This window comes from Lepidochelys kempii, chromosome 26 (assembly GCF_965140265.1).
Source record: "Lepidochelys kempii isolate rLepKem1 chromosome 26, rLepKem1.hap2, whole genome shotgun sequence".
Lineage (NCBI taxonomy): Eukaryota > Metazoa > Chordata > Testudines > Cheloniidae > Lepidochelys > Lepidochelys kempii.
The window spans coordinates 8,859,185-8,876,665 of NC_133281.1; the positions used below are offsets into that span (position 1 = coordinate 8,859,185).

General features: G+C 42.0%; 1 protein-coding gene across 6 annotated transcripts in view; it reads right to left on the minus strand.

Annotated features, from left to right (window-relative positions):
- Window positions 1–13,369: 13,369 nt before the first annotated feature.
- The window catches only part of LRRTM4 (leucine rich repeat transmembrane neuronal 4), a 405,463-nt gene continuing 401,351 nt past the window's right edge, over window positions 13,370–17,481 (minus strand). The window contains exons 3-5 of one of the 6 annotated variants that reach the window (XR_012156304.1): window positions 16,481–17,105; window positions 15,614–15,767; window positions 13,370–15,199 (exon numbers count right to left, since the gene is read on the minus strand). Coding sequence is in view for 1 of the 6 variants with exons in the window: in XM_073325136.1 (XP_073181237.1) it covers window positions 16,881–17,105 (225 nt within the window). In the remaining 5 variants the exon portion in view is untranslated. The other 5 variants (XR_012156305.1, XR_012156303.1, XM_073325136.1 and 2 more) reach the window with 5 other exon arrangements.

Genomic DNA, 17,481 nt, shown 5'->3' on the forward strand with positions numbered 1-17,481 from the left:
TCCAGTGTAGTATAAATGCTTTAAAAAAAAAAGAACTAGATAAATTTATGGAGGATAGGTCCACCCATGACTACTGTTAGCCAAGATGGTCAGAAATGCAATTCAATGCTCTGGGCAACCCTAAACCTCTGACTGCCAGTAGCAGGGAGGGAAGACAGTGGTGGATCGCCCCAAATGCCCTGTTCTATATACTCTCCCTGAAGCTCTGGTACTGGCCACAGTCAGAGACTGGGCTAGATGGACTATTGGTCTGATCCAGTGTGGCTGTTCTCATAATTAGGATCTGCAGCCCTAGGGTTTGTACTCCACACACCTGTTGCCATTCTTCCACCCCCAGGGAATGTAGCACAAAAGGATACTAGTATTTAAAATGGCCAATGAGAACTCAGTGATTACAGAAGAAACAGACTACAGCCTCAGTAAGGATACAGCCCTATTAAGCCAACAAGCTCCTTATACCTGAGAGGACCCTTAAATATATTTTCAAATGCCTGGCCCCCCTCTCTCTCAGGTACTTGGATTGTCCTCATCACCCTAACACCTGAGCACCTCACAATATTAATAAATAGTTTCACAGCTCCATGTCGTAGGGCAGTGCTATTACCCCCATTTTACAGTTTGGGAACTGAGCCACAGAGAGGGTCAGTCACTTGTGCAAGGTCACCCAGGAAATATGTGGAACAGCAGAAATCGAGCTCACGTCTCTGTAGTCAGAGTCAACAACCTTAACCACAAGGCCATCCTTCCTCACTCATATTCTATTAGATGCACTACTCTCCCCCCGCTCCTCATCATGCATGAACATTGACAGCAGCCCTGAAACTTCAATACCACAGCATAGACTTCTGCCACTTGACCTCCATGACCATCAACCTGCCTGAGTACGTCTGTATCACGTACATACATTATTTATTAACCACTGACAGCACAGTACAAGACACAGAGGAAGTCTCGGGCCTTGCCCAGAGGAGCTTACAAACCAGGAAAATGTGAGACAAGACATGAAAAGGAAACTGTGGATGTCATATGAAGTCTGACAGAGGGTATTTGATAGGACATAAATCCACTGTCCTTAGATCCATCTGCATGGACTGTAAGTTCATCACTGTAGTACCTAAGCACCTGCTGAGAGTTTATAGATGCACAGCATGTAGGGATGGCTTCCAGGCGAGATACCTGAAGCTCTATCTGCTAATATACCAAGTTTTGCAGATAATTTCCCTGCCTGGAATATCTCACATTTCTTATGTATTCTCCAAGACTATCAGTCAACATATTTTCAGATGGATGTTGCTAGCAAGAACCTAATATGATGCATATCAGCTGTGCATGTGACTCTTTCTTACATTGCTACCGTCAATTTACCCAATTATCTACATGCGGTTTTTTTTAGGTAGTAACATAGTAAAGGAAGCCATTCTGTATATAAACAACAGGACAGAATGCACCTAGATAGTCATTCAGTGCTTAAGCAGTTCTACCTCTTTCTAAAGCTGTTCTTGAGAGAAGTACATTTTAAGGGGGGAAATTCATGTAAAACCCACTTGCATTCTCCATATAGTGCTTAAATAGTGCCTATGTCTTGGGTCAGCCCTTTGCACTGGAGTGAATTTCACCCGAGAGGAGATTTTAACCAAGGACCTTGTCAATGCGGGTGGGCGGGCAGTGTGTTAACTATCATGTGTAAACAGAATACCCAGGAGAGTTGACCCCTACCAGTGAGCACATTAAAATACAATTTTTCCTGGTGTTCATTAGGTTGTTAACATCACTGCTGGTCAAAATGTTTCCACTGGAAGAGTTTTCCATAGGAAAATGCTAATTTAACTCAATAGACACATGTCACAGGAACATATCCCTTCCATTGAAACTTTTGATGGAAGCCAGACAGGCAAGCTGGTTTCTGCCAGCCCAGGGATGTGTAAGCTGCTTGGCAGTCCACCTGGCAGGGAAGCTTAATTGCTGGGGCTCCCCAAGGTACCAAGCTCCAGAGTTCCTTGGTCTCTGCACCATCATGCCAGCTGTTATGCCATAGAACCAGGGACCGTGCACCAGAAATTAAAACAAAACACAACCAAAAAAAATCCATTTTGGTCCTTCCAAAATGATTTTTTTAAACTATCTGTTCGACAGAAAATTTTGCAGCTCTGGCTTTCCATTCTGATTCCAAGTGATTTCCCCCTCCCACTTGTGGGATGGAAATTCTGGTTCCCACTCAGCTCTAGTTAATGGGGTTTAAAAACACCCCCCACCACACACACACCATAGCGTAGGCACACCTATGGAGATCAGTAGTACTAGGAGCCAGAATGTAACCACTCTATTATAATTTCTAACCTGAACTGATGTACCACCTGCCAAGGAGAGGCTCTGCTGGTTTTCCACCAATTTAGATACAGACGGTATCATTTAAATTTCAGATGTGCAGTAATGTGTTGATTTTCACATTAAAGACATACTCTAGGATACTTAAAAATGCTGGGCTAGATCCTCCTCTGTGTAACTGATTCAAGCCAATGGAATTATGCTGATTTACGCCAGCTAAGGATCTAGCCCTCTGTGTTGTAACCAAACAGATGTCTTTCCCCTGTTTCTAAAAAATGCCTTAAAATTTTCAGAGAAAAACATTTAACAATCCAACATACCTGTCACTACTTTCCCTTTGCACATTTCTCTCAGGTTGGGTAATAAAAAGCAATAGAAGCCACTTTCAGTTCTTTTTATAGTCAGTTTCAAAGTAAGATTCTTAATGTTACCACATGAATGTTTCCAACTCCTTTAGAGAATGTTTAGTTCACTTTAAAATAACTATTTTAACTAAAATAACAACTCTAAAAGGAAAAAATAATACATATTTAGTGCCAGATGCTCAACTAGTGTAAGTCAACATAGCTTCACAAACATTCAAATCGGCAAAAGATTTGACTTAAGTGAAACATAAGCCATGCACATTGGCCACAAGAACTGGTATGAATTTCAGAACTTGCTAGCAGCAGCTGGGTGCAAGCTAGCTCCCATTTTTACTGCAACAGGCACCATTCTGGTTCAGAGAACATTAACTTCTATTTACTATGGTATCATACACTTTAGGTACTCACTCTTCAGAATCTGGGCAGAAGCTGCTTTTTAGGGTCCAGTGGTCATGGATATCCCCATAGAGCAGCCTGGATTACAGCATAGTTTCAAATGCTCTGGTAACTCCTTCAAACCCAGCAGAGCGCACAACCACAGGTGAAAGGATAAGTCATTAAGGTCAATTGTCTGCTCCTCAGCTGTTCCCTCTCCTCACAGATGCTGCTCATGTGACTTCCACCAGCCTGGGAAACCTCTGCAGAGCTCCAAACAGTTGCAGCCCACTGACTGGCTTTTTCAAAGAGGAGCAAACAAGCCATCTTTTACTGGCTACAGATTGTGCCCCAAACAGCAAGCCCTTTTAAGGGAGCCATGGGAAGCTCTGAGACAGGCTTAGGAAAACTTTAGAAGCATGATTTTTAGAGGGGCTGAGTTTCTCCCCTTGACTTCACTTAGAGCGGTGGCCCTAAAGTGCTACGAAAGTTCATGAGTCTTGCAATATTTTGTGTTTTCTCTTAAAGCCCCAGCTCCTGCAGTCGTGGGACTGTGAGATTCCCAGCTTTCCTTTGAATAATACTACATTTCTAGTCTTTATGATTTCAGACAAAAGCTTGAACATGTGACTCCTACAGACTCAAAACAAATAGAGACACCCCCCAATAATTATTATTCATAAAACCCATGATCTGGGGTCGGGGAGAGGGGTCCTGAGTCAAGATTTCTGAATGTGTGGACTTCTGAATATCAGGCAGTGTAACTTCTGGGATCAGGGAAGAAGAGAATACTGGTGGGGAAAAAGTAGTTTTTTCCAGTTCCAATTCAGCAATGCCCTTAAGTTCATGCTTAATTTAACCCAATTTTTTTCAATGGGTGGGGTGCACCCCCCTAGGGGTGGGCCATGGAGTAACATTCTAAAGGGGTGTAGCTAGGCTTCAGACCAGTCGTCCCCACGGGGGGAGGGAGGGAGTGCCGACCAGCTCTGCTCCTGGCCCGGGCTGCTGGCCCCGCGCCCAGGAATCTGCTCCTGGCCCCACACCTGGGGAAATGCTGCCAGCCATTGCTGCCCACCCTGCATCTGGGGCTCTGCACCCGGCTGAGGGTCCGTTCCCACCCCCAGTTGTAGCCCCGGACTCAGCCTCCTTATTCCTGTCTGCGTCTTCCCCCTGCTGGCTACCAGGGCAAGAACCAGGCAAGAAGAAATCTCTCCAGGCTAATCGCCTTCTTTGTTTGAGAGGTACTATGGGATCCTTAACAACCATTAGCAGCCAGGATCCGAAGAATATAGACTGAGGCAGCTACAATGTTTCATATTTACAGGGAGGGAATTGAAATAACTGTATAGGGAAGGATCATTATATTGTTTCAACCGGTATATTCACTCTCCCTCCTCATCTTTTATTATTTATTGTTTCTACTGCAGTATTAAACAGAGACTTCAATGAAGTTTGGGCATAGAATCATAGAATATCAGGGTTGGAAGGGACCTCAAGAGGTCATCTCGTCCAACCCCCTGCTCAAAACAGGACCAATCCCCAATTTTTGCCCCAGATCTCTAAATGGTCCCCCTCAAGGATTGAACTCAGAACCCTGGGTTTTGCAGGCCAGTGCTCAAACCACTGAGAAAGTGACCTGCAAATCATCCCCATAGCACTTGGAGATAAACTGTAAACTAATTAATATCAGAATTATTGATTAAAGGCAAATATTTTGCAAGGGATTTATATGTAACGCTGTCTCCACTGTACAGTGGGCAGCTTTGCTTTATAAATCATTGAACAAATGGGGACATGCTCAAACAAATACTTTCTGAATGTTTGCCAACAGTTTATCTCATATAACGTACTATAAATATGTCACTAATACTATCTACGTTCATTATAAACAACAGTATACATCTAGCATGGCTCAGAAATGCGTTCATTCTTTTGCCACATAGGTAACACTTATGAAAACATCTTTGGGTTTAATGGCATAAAACCTGCAGTGCCTCCCTCTCGTCAACACTTATGGTCCACTTGTTATATTTTCAAGTATGCCCCGGTAAGCTTTCTCCCCTTCAAGCTTGGGAGGGTCAGCCCATAAACATCCACGAAGCCACTCATCCTCTTCCTTCAAACTCCCCTTTGACAATGGTTAGGCAGCAGGTATGCTGAGACCACGGCCTGCCATGCCAAATAATATTGTCTCTCGGTATTTTCCTATCTATCTGTATCTACCTATTGCCTCTGGTCTCATGCTTAGTCTGCAAGTGCTTTAGGTCAGGGCCCATCTTGTTTTTCCCTTGTGTTTGTACAGTTTTTTCCAGAATTTTCCTTTGCAGAGAATTTTGAAGTTTTCAGGTTTTGCTCTGATTTGGAATGGAGCCAAATTTCAAAATCCTTCATGAACCGGCATTTCTGTTCGCCTCCCAGCTGTCAAGCTCTGCCTACACGACAAATTACTTCGGAATAACCTACATGAATGTGAATAATCCACACCCCTGAGAGATGTAAGTTATACTGACCAAAGTGCCGGTGTAGACAGCACTAGGTTGGTGGGACATAGATACCACCTCTCGTGGAGGCAGGAGTTATTAAGAGCATTCTTCCACTGGCTTAGAGTGTCATCAGGTGCTGGATTATAGACATAGCCGAAGAGAAGCTGTTGTGAGATATTTTTCAACTGTTGGATTTTCTAAGCCTGAGCTGTAGATAAGGACTCGAGCCAGTTGAAAAAATTGAGTTGACAAGTTTTCTGTCAGAAAATGTTTTGACAAAATTGAATTTTTTGGGGCAGGAGGAGGGATTTCATTTTGGATGAAATTTCATTTCACAAAAAAAGGAAAAAAGATGGTGACATGTTTGGACGCAAAGTTTAGATTTTACACTGTAAAACATCCTTTTGTTTTGAAACTTGATACAAAGCCTGGAAAAATAAAAAGAGGGCAAACGCTCAATAAAGCATTTTGAAGTTACTCAAAAGAAATGCTTTGATTCAACTGAACCATTTAAAAAAAAAACAACATTTTGTGAAAAATGCCAAAATGTTGGTTTTTCATCCTGATTCGGGATTCCCTCCCACCCCCACCCCCACCCCACAGGCCATAAAATCACTTTTCTGAACAAGCACTAGAATCTGGGAAGTTGACACAGGCGGAAGATGCTTTTAGGGACAGGTGGCCATGAGAGTCTTACTTGAAGCAGTTGCTGAGATCAGGAACAGACATTTTGCAGGTCAGGCCATGTAAGGTGTTTCTGGAGCCAGTGAACTGACAGAAACCATATTGAAATGTTTACTAGCCTTGGGTGGAAAGAGACCAAGGTCAACTGGTCTAATGCAGCACAGGGGCATTGCCTTCAGTGAGTTAGGTAGCCATATCCTATTGAATTTAGCCATCCTCGAAAATTCCGCCTAAATAAATACAACACACCCACCTCTGCATCGATAGCTAGAATGAATTATGTATTGTTCTAATGCCCATGTGAGACATTTTTTAAGCTATTGTCCTATATATATTTTTTTAAACTCAAGGAGAGAAAATCCCAAGAGGACTTTGAAACAAAATACTTTTTTCCTCTTCATCAATATCCCCTAATTCCTAGCCTTCCAAGAGCACACTCTTAGCAAACAAGAGTACTTCAGATCACGAGGGAATCTGGAGTACTGATTGAAAGGAAGTCGTGAGTTCTCCTAGCTGTTGCATTAGCAGTTACCTATCTTTTTTAAACTCACAAACTATCACCAGAAGGAAGATTACATTGGTAAACCTTACATTTTATATTATTTATTATTAATTAATATTCAGTAGCACCCGGACGCTCTTAGCTCACATCAAAGCCCCACTATTGACAGGACACTGGAATGGGACTCATGAGACCTGGATTCAATTCCCAGATCAGCCAGTGGCCTGGATGACCATGGCCAAGTCATGTCCCTTCCCATGCCTCAGTTTCCCCATCTGTAAAATAGGGATAATGACACTGCCCTCTTTTGTGAAGCGCTTGGAGATCTAAAGATGAAAAGTGCTGTGTAAGAGCTGGCTATGATTATTGTGCTCGGTACTGTACATTCACAAAGTCCCTACTTCGAAGAGTTTTCAATCTAAATAGAGAAAACAGAAAAAAGGTAGCAGGGGCAAAAATGAAATGTCTTTCCCATAGTCTCTTGGCATGGCAGTAACAGAATAGGAAATAGAATCCAGGTCCCCTGACTTACACTGCAGTGTCCTAACGACTATATGTAGACAGATAGGGAGAGAGTACAAAGAATATTGAGAGTGCAAAGAAGTCCTTTGGCAATCTCTATTTGTACCCGCTTCAGAAAACCTCTCCTGCTACCTGTAGTTAAATGATAGAATGAAAACAAACAATACATTTAATATGTTGCTCACTTAAGACATAAGGCTGCCTTAATAGCTTTTTGGCTTGATGTTTTTAGAGCTCCTAAAAAGCATCATCTCTTTGTAGCTAGCAGATAATGTGCAAATCCATCTTTGCGGTCCAAAGAATGCCTGGAAACTGCAGAGTCAGCACTGTCAGAGCACTTGGTAGCTATGTTGCAGGGAGGAAAAGATCTGTGGAATATGTCCGGGCCTCAGATGCAGTTTATTTTCAGAGAGCTTGAAAATGTCCTGGTACAGTATGCCATTTAGTCAGCAAAACAGGGGTCTAATGTATCCCTTGACTTCGGTAATGAGCAATACAATTCACTCTAAATTAATCTGACCTGCCTATATATTTTTAATATGCCAGTCACCATGGTACTAAGAACTAGTGCAACAAGATGGACATATCCATCCACTATCTCACTGATGTCCTACAGAATGTGGCTGCAAGGTTGACACACTCTTACTCTTCCTTTTCTCTCCACTGCCCTTCCTACCTACCCACTCAATCAACCAACATTTCTATGTAGATCTTCCATTGGTATCACATGAAATATCATGGCTGGAGGTTTAAAGGGCTGGCTAGTTCTGGGACCAGTATTAGCATTTATAAGTATACACGTTACAATATGGGGTAATCAAATCTTATTCTTCAGGCTCTGAGCGAATTCACCATACTGGCCAGGAAGGAATTTTTCCACGTTGATACAGCAGTGAACAGCTCGATTTGGGGAATAAGGAGAGATTTTCATCTTTTCCTGTAATGTCCAGAGATTGCATGAACTCCACTGGGAGCTTCACTATCTCTATTGATTTTACATGGAGGCACTCAGATATTCTGATGATGGGCAGCAGTATGAAACCCTAAAATGATAGATAGATAGATAAAGATTAGCCCCTTCATTTTGAGGCATCTCAAGTTGGGCACCCTAACACTGATCTGTCCAAAAAAAAAAAAATCACTCACTGAAAATTTAGGCCCTGTTCTTTAACATTCTTTTCTGCTTCTCCAATAAGCTGTCCCACACAAAGCACCCACAAAGCTCAGCAATGTTTCCCTCAGGGACTTTTTTTCCAACCTCCTGGAGGAAAAATGATCTTATTCATTCAGATTTCTAAATCTCAGAGCAAACTATTTCTGGCCCTTGTAATGATCCCACTTCTCTCTTTCCTCTCCCCCCCTCCCCTTTTTTTTTTCCTTTGGAAGATCTTACCCGTAACCCTAACTGACAGTCTAATTTCAGTGTCCTACCAACACTTGACTTGAATACTTAAGGTTACATGCCAGGCAGCATTCAACTGTGGAAATAGCCACTTGTCAATCTTCTCTCCCCTCTTACATAAACTATTATTTGATCAAGTCAATGGCTGTCCTTTGCTGAAGCGCACAAGATTTGGTTCATCAACTCTGCTTTGGAGGTAGGTGTGAGCAGCAAAATCTCTTCTAGCTCCTGGGAGCATTCAACAGCCAATTGTGATCTCTAAAAGAAGCCTGGGTTTTCTATTTTTTCAAGAGTGCTGCATCGTTTGGGAGGCAGCCCCAGTGGAACCACTGTCAGCATGTACTTAGGAAGAAGTGCAGTGAAACTCTGTTAGTGAATTCCTGTTTGCTCTGAGCTGAATCACGAATAACCTTACAGAAGGCTTGATTCTGCCTGGGTCTGACCTCGGCGAGCAACAAGAGGCTGTGTACCAGGAACCGCCATTCCTCCTTACAGACAGAATTCACTCAAGGTGTGATGCTTTGAGGTTCAACCCAGACCAGTCCAGTGTTATGTCACTGCCTGCCCTGCAATGAGTGCCTTCCCTGCTGTGCTCACAACCCTGACACGAACAGCCAGCCTACAAACGTGCAGGACACACCCTGACTTCCACAGTCCAGTTACTTTTTGCAGGGTGACCCAGAAGCCCCTCCAGTCCTGAATTTTCCCCAAACCGTCTCCCTACAGTGTCCAGCCCGCTCCTGGAACACTCACAGACATTAAGTTTGTTCCTCCTTTAAAGAGACAACACACTGCAGCCTGTTAGCGTAAATAGGCTTCACACACCATTCCCTGAATTGGTTTATAGCAAAAGTAAAATGAGTTTATTAAACAAAAGGCATAGGTTTCAGTGATACCAAGTATAAGGAATAAAGATACAAAGGGTTGCAAGCAAACAATAGTAAAAATATGCTTCTAAAACTAAAACTTAATTTCAGCAAGTTTCAATCTTTGCCTAAGCAAGTTTCTCACCTAAACCCATTTTTTCAGAGACTTCAGGCTCTTGGCTGAATGATCCAACATTCTGTGATTTCAAAAGATCTGGCCCCTTCAATCCCCCCAAGTGATGGATACCAAAATGGCTTTCCTGTTTCTGTTTAAAGAAAAGGAGTACTTGTGGCACCTTAGAGACTAACCAATTTATTTGAGCATGAGCTTTCATGAGCTACAGCTCACTTCATCGGATGCATACTGTGGAAACTGCAGAAGACATTATATACACAGAGACCATGAAACAATACCTCCTCCCACCCCACTCTCCTACTGGTAATAGCTTATCTAAAGTGATCATCAAGTTGGGCCATTTCCAGCATAAATCCAGGTTTTCTCACCCCCCCATCCCCCTCCAAAAACCACACACACAAACTCACTCTCCTGCTGGTAATAGCTTATCCAAAGCGACCACTCTCCCTACAATGTGCATGATAATCAAGGTGGGCCATTTCCAGCACAAATCCAGGTTTTCTCACCTCCCCCCCATACACACACAAACTCACTCTCCTGCTGGTAATAGCTCATCCAAAGTGACCACTCTCCCTGCAATGTGCGAGAAACTGCTGAATTGGAATTCATTTGCAAATTGGATACTATTAATTTAGGCTTAAATAGAGACTGGGAGTGGCTAAGTCATTATGCAAGGTAGCCTATTTCCCCTTGTTTTTTTCTACCCCCCCACCCCCCGACGTTCTGGTTAAACTTGGATTTATGCTGGAAATGGCCCACCTTGATTATCATGCACATTGTAAGGAGAGTGGTCAGTTTGGATGAGCTATTACCAGCAGGAGAGTGAGTTTGTATGTGTATGAGGGTGGGGGGGTGAGAAAACCTGTATTTGTGCTGGAAATGGCCCACCTTGATTATCATGCACATTGGAAGGAGAGTGGTCGCTTTGGATGAGCTATTACCAGCAGGAGAGTGAGTTTTGTGTGTGTGGTTTTTGGAGGGGAGTGGGGGGTGAGAAAACCTGGATTTGTGCTGGAAATGGCCCAACTTGATGATCACTTTAGATAAGCTATTACCAGCAGGAGAGTGGGGTGGGAGGAGGTATTGTTTCATGGTCTCTGTGTATATAATGTCTTCTGCAGTTTCCACAGTATGCATCCGATGAAGTGAGCTGTAGCTCACGAAAGCTTATGCTCAAATAAATTGGTTCGTCTCTAAGGTGCCACAAGTACTCCTTTTCTTTTTGCGAATATAGACTAACACAGCTGTTGCTCTGAAACCTCTTTCTGTTTATATCTCTCTGACTCTGTTATCAGAGGCAGGAAGCCTTCCTGCTGTTCTTCCTTTCCTGTTGACTTCCTATCCCCCTGATGATCTGTACATAAATAAGGCTTCCACAGTTTTGATTCCATAATGCTTAATCTACATAAGAGACAGGGAGATAGCTACCCTTCCCTCCTCTCCGAGAGAAAACTTGTTTCTTGCTGTGTTTGGTCACAGAGTATAAAGCTTAGTATCAGTGAGTATCCATAATCCCTTGTCTCGTATTAATGCATACATTTTACAATGATACTAATCACCAGTGTATCATAGGCTTTCATAAAAGACCTTATTGATACACTTCTATAATACAGTAATATTGTATACATTCAGTTGATTTATCATTTGTTCAGATCCCCTGTCTGTATAGTCCAGTAAACTTTTTAAATGAATTCTTCTGAAGTGTATCCCCAGATAAAGTTTCTCTCTCCTGCTGCGTGTAGACCCCATGTTGTCTTGTTAGCTTTGTTTACCTTGTATGCAAATGTATTTTCATTGTCTCTGCCTGGGGGCCAGGCTGATCAGACAAGCAAATGCACATTCCTTTGTTTGAGGCAGACTGGGTTTATGCATTGCTTTAACACATTTCAAAACCATGATTCTAGCACATATTTCTAACTCTTTGTACATGCCCCGTACATACAGCATGCAAAGATTTTGGGACCAGCGTGTTATCAGTTTGTAGATGATACCTTATATGACACTTTTTAGATACAGGTTATGACAACAGTGTTTTAGGTGCAATGAGTATGTCAGGTCTCACATGAGTTGCTGACAGAGTTGTGAACCACCAGTGGGCCTGCGTGTCACAGCAGTCCGCTTCCTTTTGTCTCAAAGGACGTTCAGGGAGAGACGGGACCTTGGCTTCGCCTGTTCCAATGTACCTGCCAACAGAGGAGGCTGGCTGTGATGGGCATGGGGTGGAAATGGGCAGGAAGCTGCACCCTGTAATGGGCATGGTAACAGGCATTCTGCCCATTTACAAATCCTTCTGGGGCTGTACAACTCCACACTGTTCCTTACTCTGCACCTCCAAGGCACGGCACAACACAATCATGAGGTCATCCAGCCTTTGGAAACCCTGGTGCCGTGATAGAGAAATCCCTAATTTAGATATAAGAAGGACCTTCCTTAGTCTTTATTCAGGCACAGCTTCTATTTACTTAAATTAAAGTTTTGCCTTTGGGGGTATTAATTATGGACTTCAAGATTTGAGCTGCTGAATCAAATGATTGTTTTGATGGAGTAAGAACAAGGAGGAAACTAGGATTTCGCTCAGGGATAGTCAACAGTATTGCCAAGCAGACCGGGTGCCAGCTCGTGCCAAGGTCTCCATTTCTCAACTGGACACTTACAAATATATAGCTAGAATCAGTCTGGCTCACTCGTATGTCAGTACTGCTAAAATAGGATTAGAATTATAAGAATGTCTTTTAGACTTAATTGAATGGTTGTTAATCTCATTTATAACATCTGTATCCCTTACTGTAAGGTAATATTTAAGCAGTTGTGTTGTGAGCCTCGGTCACTGTGTAAGTTACCAGACAAAAGAAAGACATTCACTCGTGTGAAATGCTGAACTCCAACACGTATTACATCCTGCCCAACAGAAAAGTTCCATTGACACCAGATGCGCTACGATGAGATATTAAAGAAGAAAAGACATTGGTTGTTTTTCCCTTCCACCCCCGTGAAGACAAATCATGCAAGTGGATATCTCTGTATTGCTTGGACTGAGGCAGACAAGATTTACTTGGCATATGCAAGAGATCCCCAGTGCTTAGCCTGGGTTAGCCCTAAAGGACATATAGATCTTAATTAGTATAGAAGCTTCTATTATTTTCTTAGACTTAAGTTTGTAACTCATTTGTGCATATATGTTTACCTGCTTTAACCTTTTAAATAACTCATTTCCTTTTCCTACTTAAGAAATTTTGTATAGTTTATTCCAGGATTGGCTACAAGTCCTGTCTTTGGTGTAAATTCTAAGATGCAAATGACCTGGGGTAAATGACTGGTCCTTTGGAAGTAACCTGAATACTGCTGTGATTCTTGGTGTAAGGGACCATCTATAACAAAGGTATGAACACTTAGGTATTGAGATAATTCAGAGAACCCAAGGGGACTGTCTGTGACTCCGTGTGCAGGCTGTTATCGTGCCTGAGGGAGTTTACATTTGATAATTAGTTGGTGAAATCTAAGTATAGAACTCTCAACCAATTTGGGGATTGTGTTCTGGTTCTTAACAATCTAGCCTGAGGTTGGTGCTCATGCTCTTGACAGGATTTCTCCCAGGGAAAGTTTGCTGCACAAGCACCCGAAACGCACGTGTAAGATGCCAAAAAAAAAAAAAAAAAATCATGAGACTGACTGCGAAAAAAATCACAAGATTTAATTTAAAAATGAGGGTTTCTTTTACTGGGTTTTTGAGTCTTGAGAATGTGCTTAGATCACATTTTCAAGCTCTTCCCTGCAACCATGAATGCTAGAAACTTACATATTTTTAGGATGAAAGCTGTCATTATACTGTATTCACATGACTCCAGGAGATGAGGCTTTAAGGAAAATATAAAAGATCATGAAATTAATGATTAGAGCAAAGGAGTTGGCAACACTGATTTTAGCTCTGTTACACTCAGCATTTAAAATTTAATAGAACTCTGTGTCCACAACATTCTCTACAAATATTAACCGATTAATCTTCAGGATATGCCCAGGAAGAAAGAAAGTACAAAGCAAGTCAGCAGGACTCCAGCACACATGTAGAAGAGGCAAAAGTAAAACGTTATAGGCAACAAAATGTTTAGTCAGTATCTGCTTGCATGGTGACTGCAAGCTGTATAGGCAGATGTTAGCTGCTCGTCCTGGAGCAGCAGAATCATTAGTGTCAGCAGAAATTCACATCAGTTGTAAGCAGCTTTCCATGCGGCTAGAGTATGAAATATGGCAAAATTCACAAGATATTGACGTGCTGCCAACATTGCATTCAAAAATTATGAGCCCCCACCTCCAAATTATTTGATTGCTTTAAAATTAAAAGATTTAACAAACAAACAAAAACACGCTCATCGTCCTTTGGATTATTTTTATTTACTTTCTCTTTTTTGAACTTGTAGAGTTCACCGGAGTCACATGTTCAAGCTTTTCTTTGCAACCCTGAAGGGTAGAAACTTTAATTTAAAAAAAGAAAAAAGTAAGCAGAGATTCTCTGGTATACATATGACTCCTGGAGCTGGGGCTTGAAGAAAACATAACATATGCTAGGAGCTGGCAATATTGGATTCATTACTTATTGAATAAAGAAAAAGACACCTTATTCTGTCTCTGATATTGCTAGGAGCAGGTTGGCAGATACACCACTGCTGTGTACTGGACTGAAGCAGAATTACACAACTGTGTGCCATAGGCCCTGAGAGATTTTCCTTTTGTTTTAGGAGTAGTGGGAAGAGAGGTCTATTTCAACTGTTGCCACAAACTTCCAAGTACCACAGCAATAAAAACAGTGACAACCATAAAGTCACAGTTAGCAGCCATAGATTTCTTACAATCCATTTGTCAGTAATGGGTCTGATTTTATTCCCACTGAAGTCTACGGGAGTTCTGTTTTGCAGCTTACTGAAATTTACTCCTGTGCAAAAAAGCCAATATGCAGCCAATTTGCTACTTGAATCCCTCTTAGGGCCAGATCCGAAGTCCACTGAAGTCAACGGGAGTCCACAAGAACATAAGAATGGCCATACTGGGTCAGACCAAAGGTCCATCTAGCCTATTATTGTGTCTTCCAACAGTGGCCAATGACAGGTGTCCCAGAGGGAATGAATAGAACAGGTAACCGTCAAGTGATCTATCCCCTGTCGCTCATTCCCAGTCTTTCCAATGACTTCAGTGGGCTTTGGACCAGAGCTTTAAGCCTGATTTTGAACGCTTAAATGGTGCACCACCCTAGTGCCGTCCCTCGACATAGGACTGAATTTCACTCTGATTATTGTAGCCTGTGGGTTATCAGCATGAACATGCTTTTACCATGCTGTCCCCTATGCATGCTGCAACCTTTTCAAGCCTCTTATTCTATCCTCCTTTATGTCCTTCTCAGACACCCACTTCTGGCATGCTGTTTACAGTGAAATGAGCTGACTTGTACATTTCCCTATTCACTTTCCACTAACCTCTGTCTGTCTGTCCCAAGATTGAAAGCTCTTCAGAGCAGGGAGTCATCCTTTCTCGAATGTCTGGAAGCCGCCTAGCACATTGAAAGCATAAACAATAATTAATAATGATAGCAGAGACTCCTCATTCCATTCCAGAACAATGAGTTGGCTGAAAGGTCAGAAGGGACCATTAGGGTCCTCGAGTCTGGCATGACGTGGGCCACAGCATTTCACCAAGTACCTCCTGCATCAATCCCACATATTAAGGCTGGACTAGTACATGTCCTTTTAGAAAGATGCCCAATCTTGATCTCAAGACTTCTAGTGATGGAGAATCCACCCCAGCCTAAGTCGTTCCCAGGGTTAATCACACTCACTGTTAAAAATGTGCATCTTATTTCTAGTTTGAATTTGTTTAGCTTCTCCTTGCAGCTATTGGATCTTGCCTAATAGATTAAAGAAACCTTCTCCCCATGTAGATGCTTCTAGACTCTGATAAAAATCACCTTTTAACTTTGTCGTAGATAAACTAAATAGACTGAGCTTCTTTAGCCTCAGGTTTTCCAGACTTCAAATCATTCTTGTAGCTCTTTTCCAAAAGGTGATAGGAGGCTTTGGTGATTCTTCCCTTAAAATCAGCCGAGTTACCATGTAACACATCTAGAGAAACCATTCAAACATTATCTTGGCTGTGGTGTCCCAACCACAAAATAATATGTTTATTTTTTTCCACCACTTTTTTTGTCCTTTTATTGATAAAATCTACACAAAAGCTAACTCATCATAATAATTAATTAAAAAAACAAACCAAAACGAATGCTACACATTCTCCTGTGTTTTAGAAATTGTGTCGGCTATTGAGTTTCATTGAAATGCTCCTGCTTTATGCATTTCCTTCCAATCCATTTTGGGCACATTGTATCCATTTGGGTACCCAATAGTCCATTATTTTTTGCCCATGACATCTCTGGATTGTAAATGTGTGAACTGATATTCCATCAGGTTTCCCCATTTTTAGAGCCCAAATGGTAATTATAATGTTGACAATGGAGCATGATGAAGATAGTAAAAAATCCAAAGCACCCTCCATAGTGCACAGCATGGGTCTTAAAATGTACATGCACCCAAGGTTTTTGTTTGTTTTTCTTTCTTCCTTTGTTCTGCTGCATCAATTGCCAACGTCCTTTTGGTTCAACACAAGCTGTAATGCCCATGTTTGGAGTTCAAAATATTAGCACTTGACCCCTCCCCCCGAAAAGTAAAATAAAATAGCCATCGTTTTGTTGTTTGATTTAAAAAAGAAAAGAAAAATCAATTTAAACAAAGCTTTTAAGAGTAACAAACACTTAATAAAGAAGCTATGACTGACCCACCTTGCAACCTCCCACCTCGTTTTTACCTGTGGTTCTCCTTCTCAAGAACCGTGCAACGTAGAAAAATCAAATATACAAACAGAACTCTTAATCCATCCCTTTATGTAGCTAGAGTGAATCTATTTTTAATAAGAACTTGACAATCTCTCTTTAATATTTACAACAAGGAGTCTGTTTGAAAGTTTTAAAGCAAAGAAAATCTTCAAGTTCTCAGCGCTGAATTGCAAGACAGAAATTCCACACTTTTCTTTATCCCTTTTCCTTTTGTTTGTGGTGGAACATTTGCAACTGGAATGGTAGATTTTGTTTGTTTTTTTTCTTGTCCTATTCTCTTCTGAGATGGAAGTCCCTCAAAAGAATTCCCTACTCCCACCCATTCCCGAAGAAGCGGTCTCAATGATTAGTTTGGTATTCTCTCAATGTAAATGGCTGGAGCGGCTGAGCGCGCAATTGTAGCTATGAAGCTGTGGTCTCGACTGAGGTCCAGGTTGGTGGTCTCAACCTGCTCCACCCGGGAGATGGTGTCGTACGCCTTATTTACATGGAGAGGCTTGTGGGCCTGGCAGTATCCGATCACTGGTTGGTCATAGCTGTAATAGGGCAAGGTCTTCATGGGGTGAGGCACCTGCATCAGAAAAAAAAACAGAGACAAAAAGAGAGAAACATGTGAATGATCTGCTTAACTAGGTGTTTGTACAGCACCAAGGACAATGGGCCCTTGGATAGGTCGACCGCTTGGCAGTAGCACGATATAGATGTTAAAAAATAACAACGTTAAAACACTTTTCAGAGTCTCTCTGAATCCCTTTCATAGAGGTCTAATTCTGCAGCCCTTACACTTAGTGGGTAGCACTTATGCTTAATTCTTACTAGAATACACAAGACTATTTGAGTTCCATTGTAGTCAATGGGACTATTTGTGGATGGAACGCAAAACTGTGTAGAGGGCTCAAGTGCTGCACAGACCCATCTATCCTGGATCTTAATCCTGGATCTCTGGA